This window comes from Hermetia illucens, chromosome 6 (assembly GCF_905115235.1).
Source record: "Hermetia illucens chromosome 6, iHerIll2.2.curated.20191125, whole genome shotgun sequence".
Lineage (NCBI taxonomy): Eukaryota > Metazoa > Arthropoda > Insecta > Diptera > Stratiomyidae > Hermetia > Hermetia illucens.
Genome location: NC_051854.1, coordinates 99251047 through 99268943, shown reverse-complemented (window position 1 = coordinate 99268943; position 17897 = coordinate 99251047). Strand labels below are relative to the sequence as shown.

At 42.7% G+C, this 17897-nt stretch overlaps 2 protein-coding genes across 3 annotated transcripts in view; one reads left to right on the top strand and one right to left on the bottom strand.

The window, feature by feature from the left end:
* The window catches only part of LOC119659052 (serine/arginine repetitive matrix protein 2), a 44397-nt gene extending 31554 nt beyond the window's left edge, over positions 1-12843 (bottom strand). For both annotated transcript variants that reach the window (XM_038066959.1, XM_038066960.1), the window contains exons 1-2: positions 12031-12843; positions 9414-11924 (exon numbers count right to left, since the gene is read on the bottom strand). In XM_038066959.1, the coding sequence (XP_037922887.1) occupies positions 9414-11924; positions 12031-12270 (2751 nt within the window). In that variant the 5' untranslated portion in view covers positions 12271-12843. The remainder of the gene's footprint in view (positions 1-9413; positions 11925-12030) is intronic.
* A 230-nt stretch (positions 12844-13073) lies between these two features.
* LOC119659054 (40S ribosomal protein S13) lies at positions 13074-14000 on the top strand. The gene is made up of 3 exons (XM_038066963.1): positions 13074-13233; positions 13447-13574; positions 13649-14000. The coding sequence occupies exons 1-3, from the start codon at positions 13211-13213 to the stop codon at positions 13951-13953; spliced, it is 456 nt and encodes a 151-aa protein (XP_037922891.1). The 5' UTR covers positions 13074-13210; the 3' UTR covers positions 13954-14000.
* Positions 14001-17897: the final 3897 nt, after the last annotated feature.

Genomic DNA, 17897 nt, shown 5'->3' with positions numbered 1-17897 from the left:
AAATGCTGATGTGAAAACATAAGTCTTTTTGCTGATAAGGTACTGGAGAAGCTAAATGAATGGGTTCAGCTAAACATATACTATAAGGCCTACAAATAAGTTCTGTCGGTTTTTTTTGTTAAATTTGAAGCTTTATTGTGAAAAATTGGTTATACATTCATTGTTCAAAGTATGGCCCATCGCTAGCCACAACTTTCTTCCATCTTTCAGGCAATTCATAGATACCATCGCGCCAAAAATTGGCCGGCTTGGCCGCTATCCACTCATCGAGTCATTTTTTGAGTTCCTCGTAATTGGAGAAGTGCTGGTCAGCCAGGCCATGCTGCAGCGACCGGAACAAATAATAATCAGAATGAGCAATGTCTGGAGAGTACGGCGGGTGGGGTAGGACTTCCCATTTCAACGTTTCTAGATATGTTTTAACGGGCTCTGCAATATGTGGACGAGCATTGTCATGTTGCAAAATAACTTTATCATGCCTTTGCTGGTATTGCGGCCGTTTTTTCTTGAGTTCGCGGCTCAAACGCATCATTTGACGTCGGTAGAGTTTGCCCGTGACCGTTTCGTTCGGTTTTAACAGCTCATAGTATACCACACCCAGCTGGTCCCACCATATACACAGCGTGATCTTCTCACCATGCATATTCGCTTTGGCCGTCGATGATGAGGCATGGCCGGGGTATCCCCACGTTGCCCGACGCTTGGGATTATCGCAATGAATCCACTTTTGATCGCCAGTAACTATTCGATGCAGAAAATCTTTCCTTTCTGGTTTTTGGAGCAGTTGTTCGCACGTGAAAAAACGGCGTTCGACGTCTCTTGGCTTCAGTTCATACGGAACCCAATTTTCGACCTTTCGGATCATTCCCATTGCTTTTAAACGGTGGGAAATGGCTTGCTGAGTGACTCCAAGTGTTTTTCCAAGTTCTTGCGATGGATCTTGGTCGAACAATGCCTCTAAATCTTCATCTTCAAAAATTGTTGGCCGTCCGGCGCGCTCTTCGTCTTCCAAGTCAAAATCGCCACTTTTAAACCGTCCAAACCACTTCTGACACGTTCGTTCAGATAGAGCATGGTCACCATAAACTTTCACCAAAATGCGATGACTTTCGGTTGCTTTTTTCTTCATATTGAAATAATGAAGTAGAACTCCCCGCAAAAACATTATTTGGTACAAAATTGGCCATTTTCGTTGATGAAGAAAGTATTGTTGTTTACACTTCAATTGAATAATTTATGCTGACGTTTGTGTCTATTGACAGTAGCTTTCCGATGAATGTTTGGAAATGTGGATCAATGGAATAAAAAACAAGCTACGCCATCTATTGTGAAAACCGACAGAACTTATTTGTAGGCCTTATATATATTTAGTTACATTTTGCAATCATGTTTAGTTTTAAATTAGAGATTTTCACTGCCAATCGTGAACATCGAAAATGATAGGTTCATTCAAAAATTCCATCTCATCAGAAAATGCAAAATACTAGTACGTTTCAAAGATAATACGAGTAAAACAGAAATATCTCATATTAAGAGAATTAGCCACTTCGTTGTAAAAAAAATTATTTAAAAACAAGAAACCGGCAGCCATGAGCGCGGAGAAGGAAGAAAGCTATATCGAAACCCGATTGGAACCATTTAAGGGGTCCCTTGCGTCGGATCCGAGGAATCGTTTTTTTTTTGGCATCAATTGTATCTAGATAGAGTGAAGAATATTTGGGCAAAGCGACTTTTCGATATACGGACGGAGTCGTTCGGAAATTACAGTGTTAAACAGGTAGTGTCGTATGTCAGGTTTATGTCGACCGCCGTAAAGTGTCAATTTACCCGTCCGAACGACCTTCGAATAACTTCGCTGAAAGAGGGAAAATTGAAGCCAAGACTTTACATGTGTTTTTTTATAGAAACGTAGGTTGACTAGGTATAGAAAATTAATGGCCAGTTAGATTTTATGGTTAATAATCTCATTCTAACTTTTAAATGTGTTTTTCTCGAAACCAATAATAATAATAATCGTTGCCACAACAATTCAATTGGATCAGGGCTTTGAAGTCTGTTATAGAACTTCATTCAAGACCGCAACGGTTCACTACAAGATTACAGTACCCTGTAGGAGGTTGATTTGACTCAGATACTCATTCACAGCTGAGTCAACTGATGTCCGATGTCAATACAAATTCCACTGCCACCAGTGACATTTGAACCGCGACCTTCCATACGACAGAGCCTTGTGCCCTAGCCACTCAGCTTTTCTCGAAACTGCATGTTGAAAATCGGCTGCCACCACAGCTAAAAGCCAATCCAACGAAATTCTTCGAAATCTTCACGCCTTATTCTGAACATATTTCTACGGTCCGTAAACTAGGATAATTGCGAGTCATTAGGCCGTTTTTTTTATTCATTAAAGAAGCCGTAAGAAAAACACCAAGTTTTACAAAAAAAAAGCTTAACAAGACATCAAAAGTGTATCCTTCACTATTTTTCAATAATCAACTATGCCATTGAGCTGGAAAAATTATTACGCATGCTCAAGATATTAATCAATATACGGTAAAGAATTCATATTATCCGGTTCGTCACAAAAAATTCCCCAAAAAGCAAAAACAAAAAAAAACGGCCTTAACATTGGATCACCCCCTTAAGGTGTTTATGTTCGACGGATTCTTTTAAGGGAGGGATAAGGTTTTGCACTCTCAAGAAATCCATTTTGTTTTTTTTTCCTGTAGTTAAGCATTTCAAGAATAAATCCTTCAAATTTCAACTCAATCCGAGCAAAATTCTCAAAATTATCGAGCAGTTAGTCTCCGGTCCTTCGAATTGTAGTTCTAAGCTTTTAAAACGCGTTTTTCTGAAAACCACTTTTTCAAAGGCCGTGTTCACTCCCATTTTAAAACTACTTGATCGAATCGTTTGAAATTTGGCACACGCAGTTTGCATACACCTCCCCCTCAGCGGTGAGTCTTACATTTTTTATTTTATTTTGGAGAAGACTGATTCATGCTCTGATTAAATTCAAATGGTTTTTTTTTTTCAAACAATTTTCAGCTGAGATAAATGAACGCGACTTTCTGAAAAAGGCGCTCTGACCCGGATGTCACATTGCCAGTGAGACGGAGAGATGGCGGGCGATAGTGCTGGTATGGCTCCTTAGAATTATTAAACATTCGCCATATCTAATGCATAAAACCAACGGGAGTCGGGTCGTTAATTTTCTGGTGGTCGTCCATGAATGCCGTAAAACACATTGACATCATTAAGGAGGTATATGCAATTGCAAGGCCGAAAAAAGACGTCTTTTTCTGAAAAAGTATTTTATTTACAAAAACAAAGTCACATGTCCCAAAAACGTCTTTTCCGGGAAACGCGAAAAACTGATTTCCAAGAACATGTGAATACTGATCCTAAAGCCGTCTTTGAAGGACAATTTCATCCAGGAGAGCCGTAAGGAAAAAAGTTTTTATACCATTCAACGTGGAAGCGGAGTTTCCACTACCATGCTTAGCTCATTTTCATTGATTTTGGAAAATGTGACTAGAAACTAGGCCCCCCAATTGCCAAAAAAACTAGAAATATTGTATATGCTATGTTAGAATTTCAAACCGATCAATTGAGCCGTTTTTTTATAAATTTTGGTTACCAACTTGGAAAGCATAGTTTCGAGAAAAACACGTTTAGAGTTTCGGAAGAAGTTTACAAATAGATATTTTTTTGACTCACAAGAAGTCATCTATCCCAGGGTCATAAGATGAAGCCGCTGTAAAATCAACGGCGTCTAATACTTCGATGTGATGTTCCCTTAAGCATACTCCTATGGGCTTTAGTCATCTAATTGTCCCATTGCATTCATTTGATACAAAAGTCAAGTTGCACTTTCATTGATTGAAGACCCCAGCAGTGTGCTATTTCAACATTTTTGAGTCACACGGAATGATTTTTGGAGTCATTTTCCATACCAATTGATTGAAGCTCTCATTGTATTGGATAAAACTTCCCAACATATTTTTATAATAATTTTTTATCATTGAGATTTGTATAAATTGGAAAGATGGCTTCAGCAACATTAGGTGGTTAAGACGGATAATCATGTTTATAAGAAAATAACATGTTTGAAGCTCGCGAACCCTGCCAGTAACATCATTACTCTTCTCCGACTAGGCGCCTTTCGTTTTGAAGGTTTTCGTCTGCGAAGTCCTTACAAATATGTCTATATCTCGGAAAACACCGAACCGATTTGAAATTTTAAGGCAACAGTCAGATATATTTAGATGCAAATGCAAATGCAAAAAAAAAATGGATCCAGATGGCTCAGTGGTTAGAGCGCTGAGCTCTCGTAGCGGAACATCGCGATTCAAATCTCACATTTGCGTCATGACTAGATGTCGGATACCAGTCGACTCAGCTCACAATCACATCAGGGTAATAATCACCGCATTGCCCTCTACAGTGTACTATATGGTATGATTATGGTCTTCAAAGAAGTGCCCTAACACACTTCAAGGCGCAACGATTCTTATTTTCAAATTATCGATGTTTTTGAAAATTCTAACTGGGTATAAACCCTTAAGGGAGGGGTAGGGTCAGAAAATCGATTTTTTTTTACATTTTCTTGTAGATAAACATTTAAAAAATATTGTGTCAAAATTTCAAGTCAAACGGAGCAAAACTCTTAAAGTTATTGCCGTTTTAGTCCCCTCTACTCTAACAACGTACAGGTATACTGTGTATAGCTGTTTCGCTCCATTTTACTCAGCATTTATTTAGACATTAAAATGCCGAGATATTATAAAGTTTCTAGAAAGGAAAGAAGTAAGGAAAGAAATTATTTGTGTAGAGTAAAGAAAAGACCAAACCCGAAGAAAACACCACGGGAAACTTTAAACACGAGTAGTGCGTCTGCAAGTAAAATTAAAGTGAGTACCGCAAAAAATGTGCCAACTGATCCAGAAAAACATTACCGCATCATTGATTTTTTATTAGTTTTCTCATCAATTTGGTGAAGTGTGTTGAGTGCGGTGAAAAAGTTAATTTTACATGTACTGGCAAAGAAGGGCTTGGTTTTGATATTCAAGTTACATGTGCTAAGTGTAATCCACGCTACGTTCCATCAAGTACGAAAATTGGTAGAACCTTTGAAATAAACAGTAGATTTGTTTTCGTTATGAGAATACTTGGACTGGGACTCGCAGGCTGTAACAAATTTTGTGGATTGATGGATTTGACAAAAAATTTTGTAACGAAAACCACATATTCGGACTATATTCATAGAATTGTGACTAAAGTAAAGGAGACAGCCGAAAACTTTTTCTCATTTGCTGCTGAAGAAGAAAAAAAATTGACTAAGAAGTATGAAAATAAAGATGAGATAACTGCTTCGGGCGACGGAACTTGGCAAAAACAAGGATTTAATTCTTTGTATGGTGTAACTTCACTGATTGGTCACTGGACAGGAAAAGTTTTCGACATCTTTATCAGTAGCCTATTTTGTCAACTGTGTGTAATTTGGAGAAAAAAACTGACGCCAATTGAGTTTGAGGAATGGTTTGAAGAGCATGAGAGTAGTGGTCAATGTACAGCTAATCACTCAGGAGCATCCGGTAATATGGAGGTAAATGCAGTTATTGAAATGTTCAAACGTTCAGTTGAAAAACATGACGTCAAGATCGGCAACTATGTAGGCGATGGAGATAGCAAAACTTACGGCAATCTAATCAAAGCCAAGCCTTACGGCGATGATTTGATTGTAGCTAAAAAAGAATGCGTGGGACACGTGCAGAAGAGGATGGGCACACGTCCTCGAGATTTAGTTAAAAGTCATGTTGGGGAGGTTCCCATCAAAACAGGTAAAAATGCTGGAAAAAAAAGAAGAGTTAAAACTCTTGGAGATAAAGGCAAACTTACAGCAATAACCATCGATAATCTTAGTCGATACTACGGTTCGGCTATTAGAAATAACTGTGACTCAGTTCAAAAGATGAAAGATGCCATTTGGTCTACATTTTTTCACCAGCAATCAACTGACGCTCACCCACAACATGAAAAATGTATGAGCGGCGAAAAGTCATGGTGCCCTTATCAGCGAGCGTTAGCTACAACAGGCGTAGAAAACTTTAAACATGATTATTCTCCGCTGCCACAAGATGTAATTGATGCAATCGAACCAATCTACAAAGATTTAACAGATGAAAAACTCCTGGAAAGATGCATTGGTGGCTACACGCAAAATGCAAACGAGTCACTGAATCATATGATTTGGGAAATTGCGCCGAAAAAGTTATCTGGCAGCCTTCCAATCGTTGAATTCGCAGCTAATATTGCAGCTGTTACATTCAATGAGGGCTTAGGAGCTCTATTAAGTTGTAAGCATGATTTGGGAATCGGCCTTGAACCGAGTGCACACGCCTACGTAAAAGAAGTTGACGCAGAACGAATTGGAAGGGCAGAATTCAATGCAACTACGCAGACAAAAGAGGCGAGAATTCAAGAAAGACTTGACAAAAAAATGAAGGAAGATCAGTATATTGCAGAGGGAACTGTCCTTTATGGGGCTGGAATCGATGACTCGGTGTAAGGTAAAGAAAAAAAAAAAATTTTCCATCATTATTGTTTAGTTTTTTGTAGTTCAAAACTTTAAACGCGTTTTTCTCGAAATCATTTTTTTTTCCCGTGTTCAATTGCCTGAAAAAACTACTCGACCGAATCTTTTCAAATTTGGCACACGCTTTCTACATATAAAATTACTTCCCCCAACGATGCTTTTTTATTTTTTTTTTCCCCTTTAAGGGTGTTTTCCACCCCCAAAATGGCGAAATTTACCGTGTAAAATCGCAATTTTGACTTAAAACAATCAGAAAAAATTAAAAAATCAAAAAATGATAAAAAAAAAAGCATCGTTGGGGGAAGAAAAATATCATATTTTAACGAAATTCATTTGCTTTTTTTATTTCAGATGATCCTGAATTGAATTACGTTGAACACCGCAAATCAAGTTTTCAAAAAGACGTCATCGAAAATTCACTGCCATTCGCTCATTTATCGATATTTTTGAATAAAAAAATTACCGAATATAGTTCAAATGTTACTTTATAACATACAAAAGAATAAAATAAATTTACGTTAACTATATCTTCTAAAAAAAATTTGTAAAAAAAGTGTTTTTTTTTTTTTGCACGCTTGACCCTACCCCTCCCTTAAGTGATTACACTAAATGCACTCGTGTGGTTTATGATATGAATTGAATCTAGCCAGGGTTGTAAGAACTTGTCACTAAGCTTGCAAGTTTAGTTCTTGTAATTGAAATATTTTTATTTCCCCACCCTCTAGGTTCAAAATAACAAGGAAAATTTGGCCCCATAATAGTCCAGTTCTCCATCCATTTGAGAATTTTTGGTACATTATAGGCAAAAAATCGAGAAAAACAATTTGTAACTTCAAACATTTGGAGGAAAATATTTTGAAGGTGTCGTATAATGAAGTAAGACACGAGGACGATAAAATTATGAGTCAGTGCCCAGACGCATAGGAGCTGTCATAACGAAAAACTGAGCATTCGATTTAAAATCTTGATAGAAGTCAAAATAACATTTTTCGTCGGTTCGCAGATCCTAAACAACAACCTAGTTTTAGCCTTAGTCTAGCTTAGACTACAACGACTGGCGTTTTAAGTCCAATATAATTCGCGACCTTGTCGTATTTTTGCGCTGATAAAAGGGATCGTCTTTCGACCTGTTGGCACTTTCGATCACGCTGCTCCCAGGACAGAGGTGAGGCAGCGTCTGATGAGTTGCCTCTGTCCTGGGCGAAACTGTCAGTCAAATTTTGATTTTTTCGATTTTTAATGCTTGGGGTGCTACGCTCCAAACTAGGGATTCATGGACTAAAAAAACGTGGAAGTAAGTTGCTCCTCATTTAGTCCGGTCCACCATCACATGGATGTGGACCTAGGATCCCGCAGATCCTAAACAAAAACCTAGTTTTAGCCTTAGTCTAGCTTAGACTACAACGACTGGCGTTTTAAGTCCAATATAATTCGCGACCTTGTCGTGTTTTTGCGCTGATAAAAGGGAGCGTCTTTCCACCTGTTAGCACATTCGGTCACGCTGCTCCCAGGACAGAGGTGAGGCAGCGTCTGATGAGTTGCCTCTGCCCCAGACGAAACCGTTTTTTTTTTTCGATTTTTCGTCGTTTCTACAGTTTTTTTTGTCATTGTAACATTTTTTTATCATTGAAACAAGAAGACTATTCGTAGGAAGTGAAACTTGTCAAAAAAGCAGGACAACAAATGATTTATCCGGTTTGAGGTCGAGTCAAGATCGCAGTGCGTTCTGCGCAAAAGTTAATGTATTGTGTATCCTGTTTCTATAACACTTCTGCGTGTGCAAATCCATGTCCCTAAGCAACCAGTTGAAAACAACCAATACATACATACATAGAATAGGAAACTGATAAAGTGTCATTGCAATATTATTCAGATCGCCGCTTTCTACGACTGGTTTTGGCATGAACCTGGAAAATTTCTATAACAAACCCGGCCAGATGCATTAATCCCACTACACAAATGGCAACCAATATCAATGATGATGCCCAGAACGCAACTACGATCCTCACTAAAAAACCCCGTCCTCCGGACGCCATATTTTCTGTCCCGCAACACTTGAAGGCTTGCCTAGGCAGTTACACCTCCTGTGTATAATCTTCTTGCCTTGAAATAGCTTTCAAATGTCAGCTTTGCTATCAGACAAGATATGATGAAACGTTTTACTCATAATTTCATTGTAAAACTTGGTATATTCTAAGAAACCAAGTAGAAGTGTCTTTTTTTGGCGTTGGGTTTATGTAATATTGATACCAATGGAAGCAGGAGAAGTTCTAGTATTTGTCAAAACAAAAAAAAATCGATTGTTCGACCAATGTTCAGGTGTTATTCCCAGTGAGCGCTATGCGACCTGCTCGATTATTTCAGGGGAAGTTTTATGATAATATGAACTCTTTCTAAAGCCTCTCCTACTTAATATCAATTTCAATACATTTTTTGAGAAGACTGTAGAGAGATTGTTCAATCATGGTCACATCCCTCTTTTGAAGGTTTAGGGGATGTGATCATTTCAAAGTTTTATGATTAAAGTACCAGGTCAATACCTTAGAACGGTCTAAACAGTGCGCACACTTTTAATAAGACTTAGATCCGCAACTTGCAACTGCACAATCAAACCATAATTGAAAACTTAAGAGTTAACAGTCTAGAGTAATATAAAACCTACGGTACCAGTTACTTTCTCAGAAATATACGAAAAACTGTGAGTTTGCATCCTTGACAATCAACACATTCTACGGATGGTCCAGTTACATAGTCATGAGACCAAAGCGACTGCAAGAAAGGGAAGAATAAAAACCAAGAACCATAAACTTCACCCTACCTGTCGAACACTATCACTATCAACTTTGCTGCTGGTCGTTGAATCTGCCGCCTTGTTTGTTGTATTCTCGGACGAGCGTGCCACTTGAAATGATTCCGCCGAATATACCGAAAAGTTGGGACAATTCGAATCGTCATCGTCCTCATCATTGCTATCGGCATAATCACTGGTCAAACGGAACAAATTCTGATTCCATGGAGGCGGTGCTAGCGGTGCTACCGCAGGACCGACAGGTCCCTGTGGCATTCTGTCATTATTTGGATGATTTTGCCGAAGATCGTCGGGTGTTGGAGGTGGATCAGGACCCGTGATGTTCATTGGACCGTAAACGGGTAATATGGGTGGCGGTGGTCGATGCAAAGGAACTGACAGCAAGTTGGGGTTGCTGTTGCTCATGTTGAAATTCAATGGATGGGTTTGCATCTGCGAAGACGGATCGGAGGGAAGAGGCTTAGTGGGTGTACTGAAGAGAGACATTGATCCTATTCCGAATAGTGGTGTAGGTGCTGGTCTGCTTACGTTGCTGCCATCGTTGAAAGGGTTTGCTGAAGTGTCAGCAAGATTGCGGTTTTGATTTATATCATTGCCCCCGCCTAAATTAGGCGGACCGGAGTAGCGATTCTGATTGTTTTGGTTGCGTCTTTGCTGCTGATTTTGATTCTGGCGAAATCTTCCACGATTAGGGGTCGAGTTATCAGAATTATTCATGCGATTGTTTTGCTGGAAACTGTTGTCTGATTGAAAATTGTTGTCGCGTCGGAATGCATTGAAAAGGAAGCCGCCCGAGCTACCGCCGTTGCTTCCTCCGAAATTTCCGCTTCGAAATTGACCTCCTCCGCCTCCCGTGGAATTTCGGTAATTTGACTGATTGTTAAAGCGGTTGTTGTAACCGCCACCGCCTGTGCTACCACCGCTGTTGTTGTTGTTGTAATTATTGCCGCCACCGCCACTACCACCACCTCGCGGATACATTGGCGCCTGATTGATATCGCTTGGTGGGACCTTCTTACTTTCACTATTTCCCCCCGTGCTCTGCTCACTTTCAGGATTCTTTTTACTTGGTAAGTTTAGCGTGCCATCCGGCCCGATTGTCACTTCGGAAATACGACCTTGTTGAGTAGCACTGTGAAAACGATCCTGCATATCTAAAATACTCGAGAGTATGTCTGGCTCACGCGGTCGATCCAGATCGCGAACCATGCCTTTACGACGGGCCAAAGATCTTCCAGTGGAAAAGCTATGAATGCGAATAGAGGTTTGAATCGATGCTCCGCCTCCGGCTCCACGCCCGACCTCGCTGTCTCCGCCCACCACGCTGCTATCACTCTCATCGGAGAAATACTCCAAATCATTCGAACCTCCAAATAGACTGAAGCGCGGTTGCGGCAGCCCAGATGAATTCTCGCGGGCTGCGCGCAGGGCCAAGAAGTCGTTTATTTCGGTATTTCGCTTATGAGTGCCAGCTGCTCTGGAACTTATCTTTCTGCGCTTTCGGCGGCTGCTTCGTTTGCTACTCTTGCGTTTTCGTACAACTTTTTTCGTAGTTTTGATTTGGAATTTCTGGTCGAAATTGTCGACGTCGTATTCAACAACGTATGTACGGCGCTGCCGGCCAGTTCTGCGGCGACTGCGGCGTTTGGTGGTCTGCCGTCGTCTCGTCGAGCTCGTTGAAGCTGTTACACCGGCACTGCTACTAGGCTGAGAAAGATCCATGTTTGAAGTTATCCTTGTGTTCGATCTCCGGGTCCGCGCCACAATACTAGCCCGGATGCGTTCACTTTGCCGTGTGCGTGGAATTCTCGGCTGGCGCACTTCCCTAACTCTGAGCCGAGTCTCTGGAATTCCCATCTCGCGCAAATCTTCATAAAGCACGTTCAAGTCTTCCTGAATATCCTCTTCCTCTGATTCAAAGCAGTTGTCGCAATACCAGAATCCTTCGGGGATCTCCGTGAATGGTGGGGTTAGGCAGTCCATGTGGTAGCCCTGGTTGCAGCCATCGCAAAGGAGCATCACGTCTTCGCGGTCAGACTGCTGGCAAATTCGGCAGTATTCCAGCTCTATTTCAGCATCAACTTCAATCACTTCCCCCGTCTCCGCTTCAAAGTCCGCCTTCTGCGTCTCCTCTATTTTCACTTCGCGGACAAACTTGCGGCTGTTTATGTTATCTTGAACGATGATCGAGTCAAATGCCTGGCGATCGATGGGGCAGGTGCGAACGTTTCGTGCCCATTCTTCGATGCAAATTGCACAGAATAAATGATCACAAACTGAAGGTTTACCAATTTCCTGACTGCGCAGGGAAAGCAGGCAAATAGGACACTTTTCGAGTTCATCGTTGCTGCTGTCGGACGCGAACCCGTCCTCAGTGGCGCCGGCCAGAGCCGGTCCGCTGCTGCTCGATGGAATGTTTTGGAGCGCGCTAGACGTTTGCGGTTCATCGACCGCGGGCTCTTCTTCGACGATGACGGCTTTGCGCTTGCTGCGTCCTCGTACAACGACCGTGCGAGCGATCTGCAAAGAAATGCGCAAACGTCACTCAAAAATGCACCCAAACCGGCCGAGGGATCACGCACTTAATTCACTAAATCTATGGCACGATAAATCGTCGAGAACTTACCTCGCTACCTGAAGAATCGTCATCGTCGTTGCTCGAGATCAAGCGCTTGCCGCCATGTCTCCGGCGCCCGCTTGCCGAAGGCCTGATAGGCTCCTCCCCGCTAGATTCGCTGCCGCTACTCGAATCTTCCGAATCATCGAATTCTATACGCATCACTATTTTCCGACTGTTTTTCCCATTACCGCGTTGGTGACGGTTCCAATTCGCGGGTCCGTCATCACTTTCACTCGAATCCGACATTTTTCTCTGAACAGAACTCTCGGAAAAAATCACGAAACGATCGAAATCTTCAGCTACGAATTCCGCGCTCCCTTAAATCTTCACTTTACATGAATACGCTCGCTTGACTCGGCAATTATTCCAAATATAAGCCCCCGAAGAGCAATTTCCATAAAGAACCTGCACGGCACCGACAAAAAAACCTTCCACTGGACGTAATTAGTATTGGCGAAAAAAAAGTTCTAAGCGCAGTACCGAGTCAGAGTCAAACGAACTTTACAAATCTCACTGTTAAATGTGTCCGTATTTAACAATTTTCGATCGCAAAGCACCCTCTAGGGCGCACTGAATCATTTGAAGCCACTTTTCACCGTTCACTGAACAATTTTACGCAACTTTTCGAAAAAATTTCCGGAAGATACTCGTCTCAATAGCCATTTTGTTAAAAGTTTTCTTTTGCGTTCGTGCAATTGCGTCTGTGTGTGTGTTTTGCTGACTTCTCCGTTGGCTGATTCGGCATTTTGTTTGACGTAGGTTGGTAGCACTGTGTTATCAGCTAAAGTCGAAATTTGTGTTGCTTTTTGCTAATTTTCTTCAGATCATTTAACAAGTTTGTGAAATCATAAGTTTTCAAGAAGGATGAGACAAACAAAAGGTAATTCAAGAACTTTGTATAGCCTCGGTAATGTCCTAACAGTCATGGATAATTTCGAATAATTATTTGAAAGAAATCCCATCTTTTGAATCAGACGAAAAATAGCTGTTAGTACCCATGAAAGATAAACGTTTAATTCCTAAATTATATTATTAAAAAGCAGGATAAGAAGTACGCCAAGTCGTGACAAACTTTCAAAACGAAATCCACTTCCTGTTGTCAATGTCAGTAAAGATTGCCAACTTCAGGCCGGAGGGGAATTTCCGGATGGACGTTCTTTCTATTGTGAATTAAAAAGTCATCAAGATGGGTCGTATGCACGCTCCTGGGTAAATTTCAGTTTTTCCTTGAGAAATAGAATTTTTATATGTGGAAAATCGTGACAAGTAAAACCAGCGAACCTAGTTTATAGAATTGGATAGTTTGCAGGCCGGTATTAGCTCAAATCCGCCTGAAATGGCCGCAAGTTTTGCTTCACGTCCACGGAGGTTATGTTGAGTGCTGTCAGTGTCGTTAACTTGTGTATTTTCTTCACCTTCCAGCAAGGGTATATCCCAATCTGCACTTCCGTACAGACGTTCGGTCCCTTCATGGCTTAAATTGAACGCCGAAGATGTTAGGGAGCAAATCAAGAAACTCGGCAAAAAGGGAATGACCCCGTCCAAGATCGGTAAGCTTTGTCACGCCGCCAATGTCGGCATTTGTTTACGAGTGCTCATACCCACATTTTCGCTGTTTTTGCAGGTATTATCCTCCGAGATTCGCACGGAGTCGCCCAAGTGCGTTTCGTAAACGGCAACAAAATCCTGCGGATCATGAAGTCAGTCGGTTTGAAGCCAGACATCCCAGAAGACTTGTATTATTTGATCAAGAAGGCCGTAGCGATCCGCAAGCATTTGGAGCGCAACCGCAAGGATAAGGACAGCAAGTTCCGTTTGATTTTGGTCGAGTCAAGGATTCACAGGCTCGCCCGCTACTACAAGACCAAGAGTGTGTTGCCACCAAACTGGAAATATGAGTCGAGCACGGCTTCTGCATTGGTAGCATAAGTCTCTCCTCGTTTTGATAAGAAAATAAAAACATTTTAAAAGCGGAATTTGAAGGATTTTTCAATTCATGTCTGGGTATTGGGCGGCGCATTGACCGGGAGTAGAGCTTAAGCCTCTCGATCGTTATGGACGACCCTCGCTAATCTTCAGAGCCAGCCCGTAGCATTCACGAAAGAAAGCAGCTCTCCGACCCTGCAGCAAGAAATCTCTCTGAGGTCCCCAAAGAATGGTTTACCCAGTGTCCGCAGCCTGACTAGCCAGAGCTGGGCAATTGCAGAGAAAGTGCATGAGGGTTTCCCTTCCTTCTCCGCAGCTTCGGCAATGCGAGTTGTAGGGTATGTCGAGCCTAGCAACATGGTCCCCTATGGGCCAGTGCCCCGTGCAGAACGCTGTAATCTTGGACGCATTTGCACGCGTCTGGCACAGGAGCTCTCGTGATCGGGCTATGTTATAAGCGAGCCAAATTCTTCTTGACTTGGCACAGCTAGTAATCCTTCGCCATCTCAGGCCCGCGGCTGCTAGGTATTGCGAGTAGACTCCGCCCCCGACAGCCACCAGCGGAACACCGACTGTATTCGCCGAGGGACTGCTAAGAGCAGAGCCTTGCCTGGCCAACCCGTCAGCCCGCTCATTCCCCTCTATGTTCCTATGCCCGGGAAGCCAGATGAGAGTGACCTTGAGCTTGCCGCCCAGATGATTGAGCGCGTCTCTGCACTGTCCCACCAGCCGGGAAGATGTCGTCATTGAGTACAAGGTCTTGATGGCCGCTTGGCTATGTTACGCTTGGGGCTCGAATCACGCTCCAGCCATCGACAGACTTCCAATATCGCCATTACTTCCGCCTGAAATACACTGGCGAAACCTGGGAGACCAGACGAGTTGGATACACCGTGCGTATTCGAGAAAACCCCGCGCCGACTCCATAGGCCATCTTTGATCCGTTCGTAAAAAATACCGTGTCATAGCCTCTTGCAACACGCCGCCGGTCTTCCACTTTGCTCTGGTTTGGATTATAGACAGTTTTTCTTGTGAATAATTATTTAGATTTCGCGGTATCTGAACTTATGTGTTTCGAGTTCGGCTTTAAGGATTCAATACCGAAACTTTTGTTTTTGATATGAAGCCTTTAGGGGTTCCTAACCCCTTCCTGACATTACAATGCATGAGGAAAGGTTTGGAAAAGTAGGAGGTTTGCGAGAGGGCATACAAAAAGAGACTTATTTTCAAAACACTAAAGATCGAAATAAAACATTCTCAGAGAAGCAATACCGACGCTTCTTTTGAAGTATGTTTTTCAGTGCATCGTTCATTCCTTGCAGGCATTGGTACGAATCAGTGGATAACGAATTGGCTTTTCTCAGCATCGATCCAACGCGCATTCTACAGAAAGCTACTTCGCTTTAAGAGCAGCATGTGTTGATCGAAGGTGACTGTAATCTGTCGCTGCATGGTTGGAGGTGTAATGCGGAGCCCAAACGGCAAGGACGCCAGCTACTATCTCGGTCGCGCTGGAACTGTATAGGCAAGAATTTGCCAGGACGTTACCGTTCTTTTGTTCTAAATCTAGACTCGAGAAAAAACTATATTTGACCGAGTTGCACCACAACGCCGTCTGGCGAATATCAAGCGTTTTAAGACTTTTCGATAATTAGCTAAAATAGCATGCGATAACCTCGGCGTAGAGGAGGATTTCCATGACAAGAGGGACTTGCCGTCCCCACGTACTCGAGGAGGGCGATCAGACCCGAGTCTGCAAGGGACTCATCTGAAGTGGCTCTGCCACGAAGCCTCACCGGATCTTATCTACCATGGGAACCGGGATGGCCCTCTGAGAGCATATGCTCCAGGAGAGGAGGCCCGGTTGTTTGCCTACATAGCGGGCAGAGCTCAAGCGTGGATTTGCGCTGTAAAAACTCGGGTGCCGTACCCCTTAGCTGCGGCAGAGGTGTTAGATAGGCCTCGCATCCACTGGTATGAATGCTGAGCCTGCACTCAGTATAAACCAGGACCGCTGTGCTTGCATGTCGGGGCTCTCATTGTGGTCCCAAAATCAATCTGTGTCTGAAGAGAACCATGGGATTATGCCTACACGGCAGGTACTCACGTTAAACCCCCCCTCCCCCAGGACTTTCATGACGGGAGGGACTCAAAAGAGGATTATTGCCACAGACTTTGATGGTGTGCTTCGTTGATTCTGTACTAAAACTACTTAAAATAGCCTTTTATTTAGAAGGGCATAACACTGTCAATGGGGATGGTTAGTATTTTATATAAGATAAGAAAAGGCAACTGACTTCGAAGCACAATAAAACGCAAATCGACTATATTCTCATAAGACGCCAACATTTTACCACTGTCACCGATTGCAAAGTCATTCCCTATGAGACCATCGCACCTCAACATCGGCCGTTGATTGCTGCCCTGCGAATTCAGCCACCGATAAAACGGCGTCAGGAACGCACTGGCCCGCCGCGCATTAAATGGTGGCGATTTGGTGAGAAGAAAGAAGAAACGATCTCACTCATACGATTGCCAACCATTACGAATGTGGAAGAATCATGGAACCAAATGAAAGACACGATCCACAAAGCGGCCTCTGCAACCCTCGGGGTCACCAAGCCGGGTAAGCGGTACATCAACCGAGATACTTGGCTTTGGAATGATGATGTTGAAATGAAGGTCCGTGAAAAGAAAAGCCTCTACCATAAATTTCTCGACGATAAAACGCCTGCTAATTGGCAAATTTATAAGAATGCCAACCGGGAAGCAAAGAAAGCGGTCGCTGTCACCCGAGCGAACCATTTCAAAAATCTTTACGATAAACTGGACACTCGGGATGGCGAGAGAGATCTGTATCGACTTGCTAAAAGCCGTGATGAACGCACACAGAATATCGAACATTTCTGTTGTGTTAATGACAAGAACGGTACTTTGCTTACCAACCATCGAGCCGCAACGGATAGATTGCGAGAATACTTCGAGCAGATTTCAACTGAAGAATTTGCTCATCCTCCACTTTCACAATCATTGCCGACATTTGGAGCAGTTCCACCAGTCAGCGCAACTGAAGTCGAGGACGCAATAAAACAAATGAAATCGGGGAAAGCAACAGGACCTGACGACATCGCATCTGAGCTCTGGAAAGCGAAGAGCTGGGACCCAACACTGTGGCTCAGTGAATTCTTTAACCGGGTTATTTAGGAAGAAAGAACACCATCTGACTGGCAAGAAAGTACCACTGTTCCAATATGGAAAAAGAAAGGTAGCCCAGCAGAATGTTCAAATTACCGTCCGATCCAGTTACTTTCTCATACCATGAAGATTTTTGAATGCATTCTTGACAACCGTATTCGCGAAATCGTTGAAGTAACCGTGAATCAAGCCGGATTTGTCAAGAACTGCGGAACTACTGACGCAATACACGCTGCGCGGTTACTCATGGAGAAACACCGTGAGAAGCATCGCCCTCTTTACATTGCCTTTCTGGATCTAGAGAAAGCGTTTGACCGTGTACCACACGAACTCATCTGTTATGCTTTACGACAACACTTCGTGCCAGAAGAACTCGTGCGCTGGGTTCAATTGCTCTACCACGATCCGAAAAGTAAAGTTCGAAGTATGGCGGGTGTATCAAAACCGCTTCGTGTCTCTGTTGGAGTTCATCAAGGAAGTGCCCTCTCACCACTCCTCTTTGTCCTTGTTATGGACACCGTCACACGGGATATCCAACGTCCAGCGCCCTATACACTGCTTTATGCAGATGATGTTTTCCTAGCATCGGATAGCAAAAATGATCTCGAGCAACTTGTTCAAAAATGGAATGATCGCCTCATGCAACACGGTCTCAGATTGCATTTAAACAAAACTGAATTTTTGACGACCGATCCCCATGAAACAGGCACAATCACTGTCAGCGGCAGTGATCTGCCCAGAACTGAGCGATT